Here is a 14354-nt window from a genome sequence, read left to right on the forward strand (position 1 = left end):
AGAGGCTCTAATCCCCCAAAATTCAAACCATCCCCAGCCTGGCCATGCAAGGTCAAGTGTTAACAGTGGGAAACCTCAAGCCGGGTTGTGGGTCACCGGGGGAGGAAGTCAGGACCGGGGGGAGCAGTCGATGAACATACCAGCATAGCAGCAATGGCCGTGCACATGACACACACATGTGCTGTTTGGCTTTAGCATTTGTAACTGTGGGAGTCCCTGGTCCCATCAGAAGCCCGTCAGTGTCACCTTCACATCATTTGGTGATAGCTCTGAGCCAACCAGGACTTACTCCTTTGGGTTCTCAGCAGAGAAAACTGGCTTGTTGCCAGTGGCTGCCATTAACTGGCTTTAGTGATCGGGCGTGTTCAAAGCAGAGTAAACTTTTTCTAGGTCGCTTAGGGCATAAATGAAAGCAGATGGAACCTGATCCCAGTTTCTTCTCAGGTTGAGATGTTCCTTTGGTTAGCTAGGACTAGTTGCTCTCACATCCGAACAGATTTGGATCTTGCCCTGTACCACACTGGAATTCAGGAAACCGCCCACCCTGACCCAGCCAATCTCGTCCATCACGTTTAGTCTGTTCTTTATTGCATGATCCCTTGAGGAAACGTAAAGCTGAAAGTTCTTTATAATAAATAGCGGCTCGCTGAATTGTTGCTTAGAGTGGGCCCGCTCATCTTTCAGTCTCCCCGGACTCTGGCCATCTAAGACTCAGTACCGGGAACAAGCCTCTATATATCAGACTTCCTGGCTCTCAGAAGACAGCTTGGAGAAGACCAGACCACATCCAAATTAAGTTCTCTGATCCGGAGAAAGCAGGCAGCTCTTTGTGCTTACTCTGAGTCTGGCTTAAGTCTCCTGGACTGGTGCTCAGAGCCAAGGCCCTGCTGAGCCCGAAGTGTGTTTATTAGACCCACCAGGAAGCTTAGGTCCTGGAACCAGACCCCTGGCTGGACAGCTTCCCTCCTCTTCTAGGTTCTGCACGGGATTTGGACCCTCATTTCACACCCCCCGCCCGACATTCAGACCTTCGGAGGCCATGATTTTTTTTCTTCAGTATCTACCTTTTTAGTAAGAAGTTCTGAGCTGGTCACCCAGTTGCAGAATAAACAGCATTGAATCAGCCCATAGTGCCTTTGAAGACAAGGACATGTCCGGAGTCCCCTCCCTTGATTGATTTTTCATCCCAGGCATCCATTTCCCTGTAGCCCCAGCCAGGCAAGCTTTCTAACGGATCGGTCCCTACTGGAGTCGCTGAGGCCCAGGCGAGCCGAATGGTGTCTGGCATGGTCTCGTTTTCTGGTCTTTTCTGGGAAGTCGGGAAGGCAGTGCTGTTCACTCCTGCTTACTCTCCCTGTGTGTCAGCTTTGGAGACACAGTGGCCAGCTCCATTCCTTCCCCTTGGATCGGCCTAGCACCTTTGTCCTTCTTGAGGCCACACCAAGCAGCCTCATGAGAGCCATGGTTTCTCAGGGCATGGGGTGGGGGTGGGGGATCCTGGATAAGCATAATGGTCATAAATTTTCACCGTTTCATCCTTTACAAAGAACTGAAGCTTCCCACATCTGCAGTCCAGGGTCCTGTTCCGAGTTAGATGTTACCATCTATTTTGTCCTTGGCAAGACGGACACGCACACCTCACAGAACGAGCGGCTCCCCCCGAGGTTCCCGTGGCTCTGAGGGGAGAGAGCTGCCGCCCCTGTGATTCTTTCCACCCGTCCACAGCAGCCGCCACCGTGGGGGCTTTTCATCTTCTGTAAGCCCACTCCACTCGTTCACACTTCGTGACACCAGGGAAGCAAACTGAAGGATTCTCTTTGGGCTTCTTTCTTTCCTGCCTCCTTATGTAAGTGTTGATTTGGGATATGTTCGTCATGGTGTCCCAGATGGGTGCTGACCCCAGTGTCCTCTAGGTATCCTCCCGAAACCCTGATCCTCAAAGAGGTGGATTCTAGTGTGGGAAGAGGCAGAGGAGGAAATGGGGCCTTCACACCTGCTTCTGCCCTGGCTCCTCCCCACAGAGGAATCCTGGAAGCCTGTTCTTCGAGTCCCCATGGCTGTGGCTCCTGAGCTTTGGATGCACACTTCCGGGGTCCGAGGAGCTGTAGCTGTTTGTGCCCTGGGCATTATTCTCAGCTGACCCCAGTCGGCCTCTCCCTTGGTTGGGGTGAGGGGTGGCCCCTGACTACCAGGCTGCTGTGTTGGCAAAAAGTGTGCGTGGAGACTGCGTTGGCCTTGTTTGGGGCCGGGGTTGGCTTCAGAGGGAGTTGCTTTGCTCCAGGCCTTTCCATTTGGGGAGAAGACAGCACGAGACAGCCAGACAGCAAGCTGAGACCTTCAGTGCAGTTGGGGGGTGGGGGCAGACATCAGGCTCACGTGGGCAGCTGGAAGAGTTGAGGATTTCTGGAAGAGTTGACATATCCAAAGGCAAGCAGAAATTACTTCCTTGTACATTGTCTTGTTTCTTTGTGCTAGTTCCTATTGAGGAGAGTTGCTGGCATCAGTTTCCTTACTGCTTCTGAGTTGGCTAGTTCAGACCCCACAGGAGGTTCCAGCAGCTTCTGGAAGGTTCTTCCTGGTGGGGGAATCTCCTGTGTTGTCCTCCCCTGGCCTTGGCCTCTCAGCTTTTCCAGGACCAAGACACCAGTCACATGCCTCTTAGAAGAGATTTGAGGTGTGGGTTTGAGGGTCTCCTGGGGCTTAAGGGACTAGACGTATCTGAATCTTGTCTGGCCAGGCACCCTCTCTTCTCCGGGTCACCGAAGGGGCTGCGACCAACTCGGGCTCCATTTATGCAACGAGTGCATGCCGAGCATCTTTTGTGCACAGCGTCCCGGGTGTTCTGTGCTGAGCTGTGGGCAGAACAGCCAGACGGACACGTTAGATCCTTTCCAGCTGGTACACAAACGGCAGAGGCGCGAGAGGCTGTGGGTGGGGTGGAGAGGAGCAGCTTCCGCTCGCTGTGTGGCGGGATAGTGAGCGAGCTCGGCTTCCCCCGGAGGAGGGTTCCCCCTGGAGGAGGCCATGCTGAGCGGAGCTGCAGGAAACTCGTCCCCGGCCTTGGGGGCAGCACACACAGAAGGAACCCTGAGGTGGGAACAGTGTTGGCAGATTGAGAAAACAGGAAGGAGACTGGGATTCTGAAGCGTGACAGCAAGGAGGGGTCGTAGGGCATGGACAGACGGGGCCCCGGAGGCCTCAGCTCTTGGTCTGGGCACACTTCTGGGGGGTTCCTGGCACCCATCACATTCTTAAGGAGACTCCCGATTCCTGAGACACGTGGGGTGTTGTTGGCATAGGTAAGAAAGTTCGGTGTCAGTTAAGAACCCCAAAACACGTGAAGCAAACATTGACAGAAGCGAAGGGAGAATGTGTCGGAGAGCCCAGCACCCCAGTGGAGTAGTCTGCAGGGCCCCAGGAGGGCTCGGACAGCACTCAACCCCGCTGGCCTGGCAGGCCACCTGCCCCAGAGAACATTCCGGACGGCGCTGTGCTGCAGAGTAACCGGGACACTCTCCAGACAGACTGCTTGCAGGGCCGCAAAACAAGTGTCAGTAAGCTGGAGATGACTGAAATCACACAGTCGTTTGCAAGCACAGTGGGAGGAAATCAGAAATGTGTAGATTTCTGGAAATCCGCACATGGGGAAATGAGACAAGATAGCTTGCAGGGCAGAGGGAAGTTAGGTGCAGAGGCCTCTTGGCATTGAGCTGGTGGAGGAACACCCTTTTCGGCAGCTGAGGAAACAGGAACCTGGGGCGTGACAAGCTCTCTGGACTGCTGACCAGGCTACGGGCCACTCTTCTGCATGGAATGCAGGGACACAGGCCTTAGCAGCTTCTCTGAGGCCCTCAGAGCACCTGAGATATGTGTCCCTTCACTGAACAAATGCCAGGCGAGGTCCCACTGTGTGCTGCGTGCCAGCGCCCTCCTGGGACTCAAGCCGGTGGAGGCCGTGACACAGATCGCACGATCAGCGTGAGGGGCGGAGGACTGAAGGGGACAACGAGGCCAGAGGACAGGGGTGGGTGTGAGGGGGTTGTCAGGTGAGGAGCCAGGGACAAGAGAGCAGGATCGGGGGGGGGGGGGGGGGGGGCCGTTTCCGGATCCCAGAAGTCGCTCTGCGGAAGTAACAGATCCCGCGGGATCTGAGAGGCTGCCACGTGTGGGGTTGGTACAGCCAGAATGCTTAGTGGGGGAGAGGAGCGAAGCACCAGGAGCCACGGGACCAGACCTGGGTCTGGTGTGAAGGAACAGGAAGGAGGTACCTGGGTCTGCACGTCAGTGATGTCACCCAAGGAAGGGGATGGTCCTGGGAGAAAAGGTCTGTTGTGCCAGCGTCATGGCTCTGTGTTGTCAGATGCCACCCCAGTGCTTAGTCCTGGGCTTGGGGCCATCTTCTTAACACCCCTGGCCCCGTCCCCATCCCTGACTCCTCATCTGGCTGCCCCAGGATGTGACTTCACATCTGGACCCTTGTCACACAAGGGCATAACATCCAGCGGAAGTGAGCCGGCTGGGAGAGCCCCACCTTGGCAGGGTGTTGGGTCGGGCTGAGTGCTGCCCCACCTGCTTATCCCACTGACCCCGTCAATCTCCCTGAGGCGCCGGTGCCGGCGCCCCCATTTCCCAAGCAAGGAAACGAGCCTGGGCAAGTGAAACAGTTTGCCCAAGGTGTACCTGTAGGAAGTGTCGAGCTGGGAGGAAGTACTGCAGGCCTTCCAGAGGGGTCGAGCCCCTTGAGGCTCCTGCCGCCGGCTTGTGCCCATCTGGAGCCCGCCTGCCCGACTCCTCTCGCGTTTGATTTCGTGCGGGACCCAGTGGTGTGCTCACAGCTGCCCCACGGGCTGTCGAGCCCCTGTTGTGTTATGAGGGGTTCATTTACTAAGCACTCTGCTGGATGGCCTCCCCTGCGCCCCCGGATCAGCCTTTGCGGATGTGGGGACAGCAGCCGTCCTCGCCCCTTCACAGAGGCTTGCAGCGGGCGCTTAGAACAGCTTGTGTTTCTGACTCCAGCCCACGTTGTCAGCTCACACAGGAGAGCGTGCAGGCTGGGATCCTTTGCTCTCCCTGTCCCTTAGGACAGGGTCTACACTCCGGGCCTCTGTCTACAAGCTAAGATGGTGAAATATACACGTGGCCCAAAATGCTGAAAGTCCTTTGTGGCCCTTTATGGGGAAAGTGGCGCCCAGGGCTCCAGCCAGTGCTCACAGCCCGTTATTTACGTTATTTAGGGCAGTTACTGCATCTGTCTCCACCCCGCCCTCGGCTCCCAGAGCACTTTCCCAGGCGCGCCTCATCTAATCCCTAACAGCTCCTCCAGGCAGGTGGTCCTCCTTTGGCTAACCTTGACCCCTAGGGGCTTTTCTGAAAATAAGAAAATTGGCTCCTCTGCTCACTCCCACGTTCAGTGCCCCGGGAGGACTGATGTGCACTCGTCAGTGTTTGCTTCTGGCTGCTTCTTCCGGAAGAGTCACACGTCTCTGAGAAGGGCTGTCTGCTAGGGGTTGGGTATTATCCGGGGGTTGGGAACGGGGCCTCCTCCTAAGGCTTCTGGATGGCTAGTTGTGAACATTCTAAAACTAAACGTTGTTAAGGAGGAAATTCTTCGGCCACCTTCTGACCTCGCTGGTGATTTTTTGGTAGGTTGTGTGGTCTGCTGAGTTGTTCTGAACACTCTGCATCGGACTTAGGTCCCAGGCATCACAGTTCTGTATCTTCTGGAAATAATAACCTTGAAGGAAATAATACCTTGAAGCAGCGTTCTGCACTGTGCAGCAAGCCAGGGCGGGGAATGGAGGCTGCTACGATCCGGTGTTAGGTGACCATTTTACCCAGTCTGGCTGCCCTCCAGAGCGGAGCGAGTCACTTGCCAGCTCTTGGCAAAGTGAATTCCAGCCAGGCACCGTTTCACTGTGCTTGACTGGGGGGCGGGTGGCACGTAGTTAGCTGTGACCTGTGGAGAGACAAAGACACCAGTCTTTGTGCAGTAAACATGTTCTCAGCCCATGGACTCCTTGGCCCCATGGCCTGGAAAGGCAGACACAGAAGGTTCTTGGGGGGATTTTTGAGCCTAATGTTAGGTTGAAAGTCTGTCCGTGACTTGGGTGCCTGACCTCAGGGAGTTGGCCCCCAGGGCCGCGTTTCAGGACGCACTCACTGAAGAACTCCCACGCTGCCGGGTGCGGGGCAACCTGGCCCTCTCTCACCGCCCTGCCGTGTGCTCTCGTTTCAGAGGCCAGCCGGAGGCTCCAGCCCCGAAGGTGGAGAAGGTGAGGAAATCTCTTTTTTTTTTTTTTTTTTTTTTTGGGACAGAGAGAGACAGAGCATGAACGGGGGAGGGGCAGAGAGAGAGGGAGACACAGACTCGGAAACAGGCTCCAGGCTCCGAGCCATCAGCCCAGAGCCTGACGCGGGGCTCGAACTCACGGACCGCGAGATCGTGACCTGGCTGAAGTCGGACGCTTAACCGACTGCGCCACCCAGGCGCCCCAGGAGATCTCTAAAACGGTTCATCCTCTTTGGTTGTAAAAGTAAAAGCAACCTGACTTTCTCCTCCTCTTCTTCCTCCTCCTCATTTTCTGTAGATTCCGACCGAGAAGATGGAAATTACTGCCCTCCTGTCAAGCGAGAAAGAACGTCCTCTTTAACCCAGTTCCCACCGTCACAGTCAGGTAACCGTTGCAGACCGTTCCCAAGCGGTGAAAGCGTCCGTGCTCCCCTCTGATGTCTCCTGCTCGGCCCAGATCCACTTAGAATCCATCTGAGGCTCAGCGTCTGCCAGGGATGAGGCTCAAGTGCTCCCCACTCGAGAACCTGTGCCACTTACAGAGGCTTGTGACCTAGCCGACTAAAAGAAAATGCACCAGGAAGTAGTCCCTCTAAAAGAGAGGGGAAGGACGGTCAGTCCGGTTGGGAGCTGTGGCCATTAAGTACGTGTCCTCCTGCTCGGGTGTGTGACTGTGTCTGTAGACTGCAGGCATAGGAAGCGAAAAGTAGTGCGTCCTCCTGACCCTTCAGGCACGTGCCTAGAGCTTGGCAGTCTGGTCCAGAAGCCCAGACACACACACACGGTACATAACGAACCAAGTGGCCCTGGAAGACACTTTGGTGATGGAATGCCATGAGCCCCCAAAGGAGGAGGGCTTGGTGGGACCTTGAAGGGTGGGCCAGGCTAGGACCCTGCGGAAGTGGCTGGGCCCGAGGGCTTGTATGGAGACCGATGCAGGAAAGAGGGCGTTGCCCAGAGTAGAGAGAGATGCCGGGGCTACTTGGTGAGAGGTTCTCTGAGCCTGGGGACAGCCCTGCAGATTCAAGGGCAAACATAGCCTCAGGGCTTGCCCCTTTCCCTCCCCATCTTGACTTGGTCCCCCTGGCGTCGTCCGTGTTCTCAGTCTTGGCGCCCAAGTGCAGACTCAGAGATCCGTGTGTGTTTAGAGACCATCTCCGGTTACCTATCTTGGCATCCATTCTTGGGAGGTTTGTGTAACTGTGAACCTTAATGATGTCACCGTAAGAGAAAAGCACTCCCTGGAAGGTCATTTGTGCTTACAGGAGTAATGTAGACGTTACAGGAAGGTGCAGTGTAGAAAGCGAGCGTCCTTTCAAGATCCTTCCCTGGAACACACTGGATTTCCTTCCTGTCTCCCTTAACACACGTATTGTGGACTTTGCCACACCCTTTCTCATGAGTGCTCCAGGCCCCTGAATGGATGCACTGTCACTTTTTAATAAGCAGGCCTTGAGGAACCTGTCCAGGCTTCCATAGACCTCCTCATCTCCCTCGTTGCCCGGTGCTCCTGTGAGACAGGGAGCTTCTGCTTCCTGGCAACGGATCGCATTCCTTGGCGTTCACCGTGCACTGCTGAGCCACGCTCTGTGGCAAAAGGTGCAACAGAGAAGTGGTTTGTGCTGTGGCCCTAGGCTGCAGGGACAAAGGACAGCCAAATATCCCCCCTCTGCTCTGGCACAGTGGCATAGGAAATAGCTCTCAGTCACCGCGGGTGGAGAGACACGAGCAGAGCCGGTAACTTGGAAGGCGTTGTTGGTGCCCTGCGCTCTGATTCTGTAGCCGTGTCCGTCCACCCAGATAGTTCTTCAGCTCCGAGGGCCATTGCATTACTGCCCGACCCACACCCCAGGCAGCAGTTGATAAGTGTAAAGTAAGATCCTAAACAGGTGAGGGGAGTAGGGGTGCAGCCAGCCAGCGAGCCCTGGCAGGTGACAAGGAGCAAGGACTGAGGCTTGGAACATCCAGTTCATTCTGCTTCCCTCCTGGCTGCCCACTTAGGGGCCCAGGGTGCCAAGGAAAAGCCAGGGGCGTGAGGACGAGACAGGCGGCCACAGTGGACCACAGCATCTAAAGGCCTGGTTCACAATGTTGAGCCTCCTAGAGTGGGGCTTGGAGATCGATCCTTCAGGTGGGAGAGGTGACCCGGTTCGTGTGTTCTCCGCCTACTCACATTGTTTTTCCTCTTGTTCCCTGCCCTGCCCGCACCTCCTTGTCGACAGTATCAAAAAACAATGTTTTTATGCCATCAACCTTCTGCGAGCCATCTGCAGGCAATTCTGACTCAGAACCAGGTGAGCTCTCGTGTCCCTTTGCGTTTTACTGCCCGTCGCTAGGGGTTTTCCTGGGATGAAAAGCAGTTGATATTGTAAAATAAGATCTTAAACAGGAATGGGCAATTTGAAAAACGGATTCTTTTTCAGTTCTTAAATGTTTTCCCAAATCTTCAGCTCGTAGATTTGGAATCCAGTGTGAGGCAAGCTTCATAAGCCCTTAGTTTTTTTGCTTCTGCAAGGAGGGCCTGGTCCCAAGGAGTCTTTAAAGTTTTGTTGTTTTTTGTTTTTTTGTTTTTGTTTTGTTCTTGCAAAAACAAGAAGCAGCTATAGATCAGTGTACTGCTCGTTTTACAAGGTTTTTGCACAAGTAATAACTCATATCATTTTTTTAAGGCAAACGGGAAATACACAGAGTGAAAGAATCTGGCTGCCCCACTCCCTTCCCCACCCCAAGGTAACTGCTGTGAGGCCGATGGAATTTTCCAGACCCCTTTTCTGTGCATCAGACCCTCACACTAATAATCAGTGTGACTTAGACATGTTCAGATGGATGTGTAAGCGTACTCGGTCGCAGCTTTAAACCTTGAGGGCAAGAGCTTGCCTCCCCCCGAAGACTGAGAGAGCCTTCCTTTTTTGGTCTCTCACTGGAGACCCAACTCCAGGATTTCCTGAACGTTTCTCCCACGTGGCTGAAATTCCTCATAAAAGATTTAATGAGCAAGTTCAACCACCCGAATTCTGCAACCCAACCTGCCTTATATAAATTCATTGCCGACTTCAAAAGCATTGCCAGAGAAGTCCTACTCTGGCATGAGGGCAGTGTTTTTATAACTCACGGGATCGATTCGATAGCCCCATTTCACACAATTGAACTCATTTTGGTTCGAAAAGCAGACTGTTTGGAGCTGACCCTCTCACCAGGCCCTAAAGAGGAGTTTGGTTTCTAAGTGTCCTTGGGAATACCTGGAGTGCTCGCTTAGCAAGAACGCTGTGAATGATAGGGGCGACGTGAGCCGCGGTGAGCCTCCTCTGGGCCGGGCTGTCAGTCCCCAAAGCCGAGTGTCTAGATCGCGTGGAGCTGGCGATTTCCATCACGAATCTCACGGCGCCTCGTGAGGTCTGTGAGTGATGGCCTCGCTCTCTCCTTTCCCCCCACAAAACCTTCATTCTGCAGCATCGACAGCAGGGCCACCCTGAGAAAAGGGGGTCCCCAGGCCTGCCGAGGCGCCCTGACACAGCTTCGCTTCCTGCTACCTGACGCAGGGTGGAGTCATATCAGACTTGCACATCGGTCCCACAGAGCAGGCCTCCTCTGACCTTGCCTGCCTGCCTTTCTTTTGGTTTTTAGCTTTAATCCCGGGGGGGGGGGGGGGTGCAGATTTTAAACTTAGGGAAGAATTTTATAAAGCACTTCTGTTGATTTTCCCCGGTCGCCCCTGTGGTGTCCTTCATAGCAGAGGGACCAAATCCAGAGATCATGCACCACGTCTCTCTCTTTCCATCTGGAATACTGCCTCATTCTTCCCTTGACTTTTATGGCCGAGAAGACGACAAGCCCATTATTTTGGAGGAGTTTTTCTGTCTGGGTTCGCCCAGGGATTCCTGGCGATCCCACCCAGGTGGTGCGTCTGGGGCTAGAATAGCACAGGAGCGAAGCTGTGTTCTGCCCGGCGCCCCAGCCCTGCTACCAGTGGGGCTGATTTTGCCCTCTTGGTCACGGTGGGTTCTGTCCGTTTCTGCTCTGTGAGGTCACCCCCCTTTTTCCAGAGAGACGCTCTGAGACCCTGGGGAAGCCCACCCCCCCACCACTTTTCCCCTCCAGCATCAGCATCCACTCGTGTTCCCTTGCTGGGGTTAGTCATTCCTCTGATGACCGATCACGGCGGGATTTTCTGCCTTCGGTGTTGCTGGTACGTTCAGGTGGTGCTCTCCTGTGGGAGACGGCTTTCCCTTCTGTCCGCTTAGTCCTTTGTTATCCTGTACCTCAAGGTGGGCGCGTGGATTCCTGTTTTAGGCAGCCAGTTACAGTCTGTCATTCCTAGTGCAGAATTTAACCATCCCAGATTTGGCCAGCGGGAGTCGCATCACGCGGGTTCCTGTGTCATCTTGCCACGACGCGTTATTCTTTTAAGTGCTTTCTTTCTGTCCTAATGAGAGAGGCTCCAGGCCCATCATCATGTCTGTTTTCCTCAGAGGGGCCCTTAGTGGAGGGAGCGTGGTCTCCAGAAACCAAAATCTGGGTCTCAGCAAGCTCACCGCCACTGGACTCTCACTGAGCCTGGGCCTCCTCGGTGCCCAGAGACGGGGACACGTAGCCGTACTTGTGTGCACACACGTGTGTACACTTACACACGTTTCTTTGTATCTGTCCGCGTGTGTGGGTAGCCCCAGGCTCACATGTACTTCCAGTCCAGCACCAACAGGGTTCATCTGAACCTCCTTGCTTTGAATTTCTCCCTCTTTCTTTTTTCTTTTTTCTTTTCTTTTCTTTTCTTTCTTTTCTTTTCTTCTCTTTTCTTTCTTTCTTTCTTTCTTTCTTTCTTTCTTTCTTTCTTTCTTTCTTTCTTTCTTTCTTTCAAGTTTATGTATTTATTTTGAGAGAGAGCATGAGCTGGGGAGGGTCAGAGACAGAGGGAGAGAGAGAATCCCAAGCAGGCTCTGCACTGACAATGTGGAGCCCGATGTGGGGTTCAAATCCACGAACCGTGAGATCATCATCACCTGAGCCGAAACCAACATCAGACGCTCAGCCTGACTGAGCCAGCCAGATGCGCCTCCCTCTTTCTGACAGTAAGAGACCTGCTGCCTTCACCTGCAGTGCACGTTCTTAGACCCTGCACGTGCCAAGCACCCTCCCACCTGCCCCTGCCCGGCCCCCACCAGGCTGCCTGTTACTCTGGCGCACACCAAGTTCAGGTTCCCTCAGGGGTGAGTGTTGCTTCCCTCACCTATCACTTGGGGTCTTCCCGAGGCAGGGCGGAAAGCACCTGCAAAGAGGCCTGCTTGCTTTAAATGTGATCGGAGGAGGGCAGAGACTGCTTCAGAGGGAGCAACCTATCCGCCCAGTGAGCTCACAGAGGGGCACGAGTGTGCCCCCGGTGCAGTCGCTCCTGGACGCCAGTGACCCTGCCACGTGTGCCAGGGCTCTGGCTCATCAGACAGGCCACACCCCTTCATTGTGCCCTGACCATGTCGCAGGAAAAGGGAGTTTCTTGAAGCCACGAACAGAGAGCACGTCTGTTTTGGTGCAGATGGGGCCCGTGAGACCCTCCCTGTGAGCACACCTCCCTGTTGCCTTGGGCTCCTTCTGTCCCCAGTCCTTGGTTGCCATTACAGGCGTGGCTTGCTTTGCCTGTGTGTCGTCCGCTCGCTGCAGCATTCAGTGTGATTTCTTGTGCGTCTGCTAGGCGGGCCGGGTGCGAGGCCCGGTGCCGCGATGCTAGGTGGCGGCGATCATCCGGGCCTGTGCCCCCGCTGGTCGTCCTCGGCTAGCGGCAAGGGTCGCATATGCTGCCACCGTTGCTCTACACAGAGCAGAGAGGTAGAGATTGATCGGGGGCCACAGTGGAAGCATTGCAAAGCCAGCTATAAGGGCTTTTAAGAATTACCTCAATTGTGAACTTTGTCTTAGTTTTTCTTTAATGTTTGTAAATTGCCGGTCGTCTTATGAATGATACTGAGCTTTGGGAATGTGTTTGAGTATTTCCCTTCTAAAAAGAAACATCTGGCAGCTTGTCTTCCCCCGCATCTGGGGTGTCTGAATCTCGGGAGGGTGGTTTTTATGACCTCTCTCTTACGGGAGCGACCCCAGCTCCACTAACACAGGCTCTTGGAAGCCTGGTGGACTCAACTCCTTCATACCAGCTAGCAGCAAGAGTTTTTTAATCCTGTTTTTGCCCAAGGAGAGCAGTTTGGCTCACCCACGTGCAGACAGCAGAAAGAAGGCTTTCCTGCTCCGTTCAGAATTCTGATTTGACTTTGTTTTATGCCTAAAAGTTTGCTCTGGTAAGGCATTTTTGGTGTTCCAGTGTAGAGTTGGTCGGTTTTTAGTGTATCCACAGAGTTAAACAGCCATCGCCATAATTAAATTAATTTTAGGTCATTCCATCACCCCGAAAAGAAACCCCGACCCCGTCAGCAGTCACTCATCACCCCCTCCCCCAGCCCCTGGCAACCAAGAATCCACTTTCTGTCTCCATGGATTTGCCTGTTCTGGACGATTCATATAAATAGAATCACACACTGTGTGACCTTCTAAGACCTCTTTCCATTTGTTTGTCTTTACTTTCTTCCAATGATGTTTTGTAGTTTTCATTTGTTAAATTTATTCCCACGTATTATTCTCTTTGGTGCTATTGTAAATGGAATTGTTTCCTCAACTTTGTTTTTGGATTATTCGTTGCTAGCGCATAGATTCACGCAACTGATTTTTGTGTATTGATCCCGTTCCCTGCAACTTGACAAGGGTTTCTTCTGATGAGTTGGACCTTAGCACAAAAGCAAGGCTGCCTCCGGTAGCCCCGAATGCTGTCATCCCTGTGCTGCCCCAGGGACAGACCTTCATGCTGATCCTTCCTGTCAAGCACATCAGACCGTCCCCCCTCCCCACCCCTTAGGAGATAGGCCACGTCCACAGCACGCACAGATTAAGGGATTTGTATGGACCAGTGGCCCAGCTGAAATCAGGCTTTGAGCCGTCGCCCTGCTTCCTTCCCCTTCCTTCTCCCGGGCCTTCCAGTGTTCTCAGGAAGCGACGAGGTGAAGTTCTCCAGACACATCTGGAAAGAGAGCGAGCCTGCTGTCTGCCACCTTTGATCTTTCACCACAGAAAACGTGTCTCATTTCCCAGACATCTGCTGGTGGTGCAGAGGCTTCTCCCAATTACACAGGCATTCTCTGACAAGACAGAGAGACGGGTCTAAGAAAGGGAGACCGGTCCTAGAGACCCTGATTGGGTGACTCCCTGACATTCTCCAGGGCCTGTGAGCCCAGCACAGCTCCTGGCAAGCTGCCGGGTGAGGTGGCCCAGGCATGGACCAGCTGTGCACGCACTGTCACTTTTGTCTCGCACCTTCAACAGCCCCCGGTCTTTCATTGGCAGCACGCGACCTGGAGTCAGCACTCCTGCGACCCCCTGCCTCCTCCTTGTCCAAGCTGCTGCCTTATGACCTTGGTGGTTGGACCGGGCTTCTGCGTTTCTGTTTTAGTTTGGAAACATTTCCCGGGTTCTCCAGGCTCATGGCCACTGAAGCCCAGACCACGGTCTTCCCCTGCCCTTGACCGTCTCAGCTTCGCTGCCATCCCCAACCCCTAAGCAGTCCTGCTTTTTACCTTTTGTCTTGTGCTTGTAGAGGAAAAGAGCAGTGGGTTCCGGTTGAAGCCACCAACACTGATCCACGGCCAGGCACCCAGCGCAGGTAGGTGCCCGCCTCTGAGGACAGTAGAGGGCCTTTCTCACACCCTTCCCACCTCTGTGCAGCCTCTGTGTGCGTGGCTGCCTGAGGCAGCCCAGCTGGTGTGCTCCAGGCTCAGCCCGCGCTCCGCGTCTCCTCAGTTCCCTGGTGCATGAGCATCGACAAGTCACTCTAAAGAGCCCATCAGATCAGGAGAGATTCTCCCACCTGGCAGCCCTCTGCCACCCTGAGGGGGGTGGGTGGTGAGGGAGTGGACTTGGCTCGGTGTGGGACGTTGAGGCTCTGTGCCCCGCGTTTGCTCTGTCGGTTCAGGCTGTGTCTCCAGAGCGTCCCAGCCCCAGCGTGCCACAGAGTCACCCCAATCAGCGGAGTGGC

At 54.4% G+C, this 14354-nt stretch overlaps 1 protein-coding gene across 8 annotated transcripts in view; it reads left to right on the forward strand.

The window, feature by feature from the left end:
• The window catches only part of RANBP3 (RAN binding protein 3), a 56731-nt gene that overhangs the window by 28422 nt on the left and 13955 nt on the right, over positions 1-14354 (forward strand). For 6 of the 8 annotated variants that reach the window (XM_058728302.1, XM_058728304.1, XM_058728303.1 and 3 more), the window contains 4 exons: positions 6236-6272; positions 6588-6674; positions 8512-8583; positions 13917-13982. In XM_058728302.1, the coding sequence (XP_058584285.1) occupies positions 6236-6272; positions 6588-6674; positions 8512-8583; positions 13917-13982 (262 nt within the window). The remainder of the gene's footprint in view (positions 1-6235; positions 6273-6587; positions 6675-8511; positions 8584-13916; positions 13983-14354) is intronic. The other 2 variants (XM_058728305.1, XM_058728309.1) reach the window with 1 other exon arrangement.

This window comes from Neofelis nebulosa, chromosome 4 (assembly GCF_028018385.1).
Source record: "Neofelis nebulosa isolate mNeoNeb1 chromosome 4, mNeoNeb1.pri, whole genome shotgun sequence".
NCBI classification, from domain to species: domain Eukaryota; kingdom Metazoa; phylum Chordata; class Mammalia; order Carnivora; family Felidae; genus Neofelis; species Neofelis nebulosa.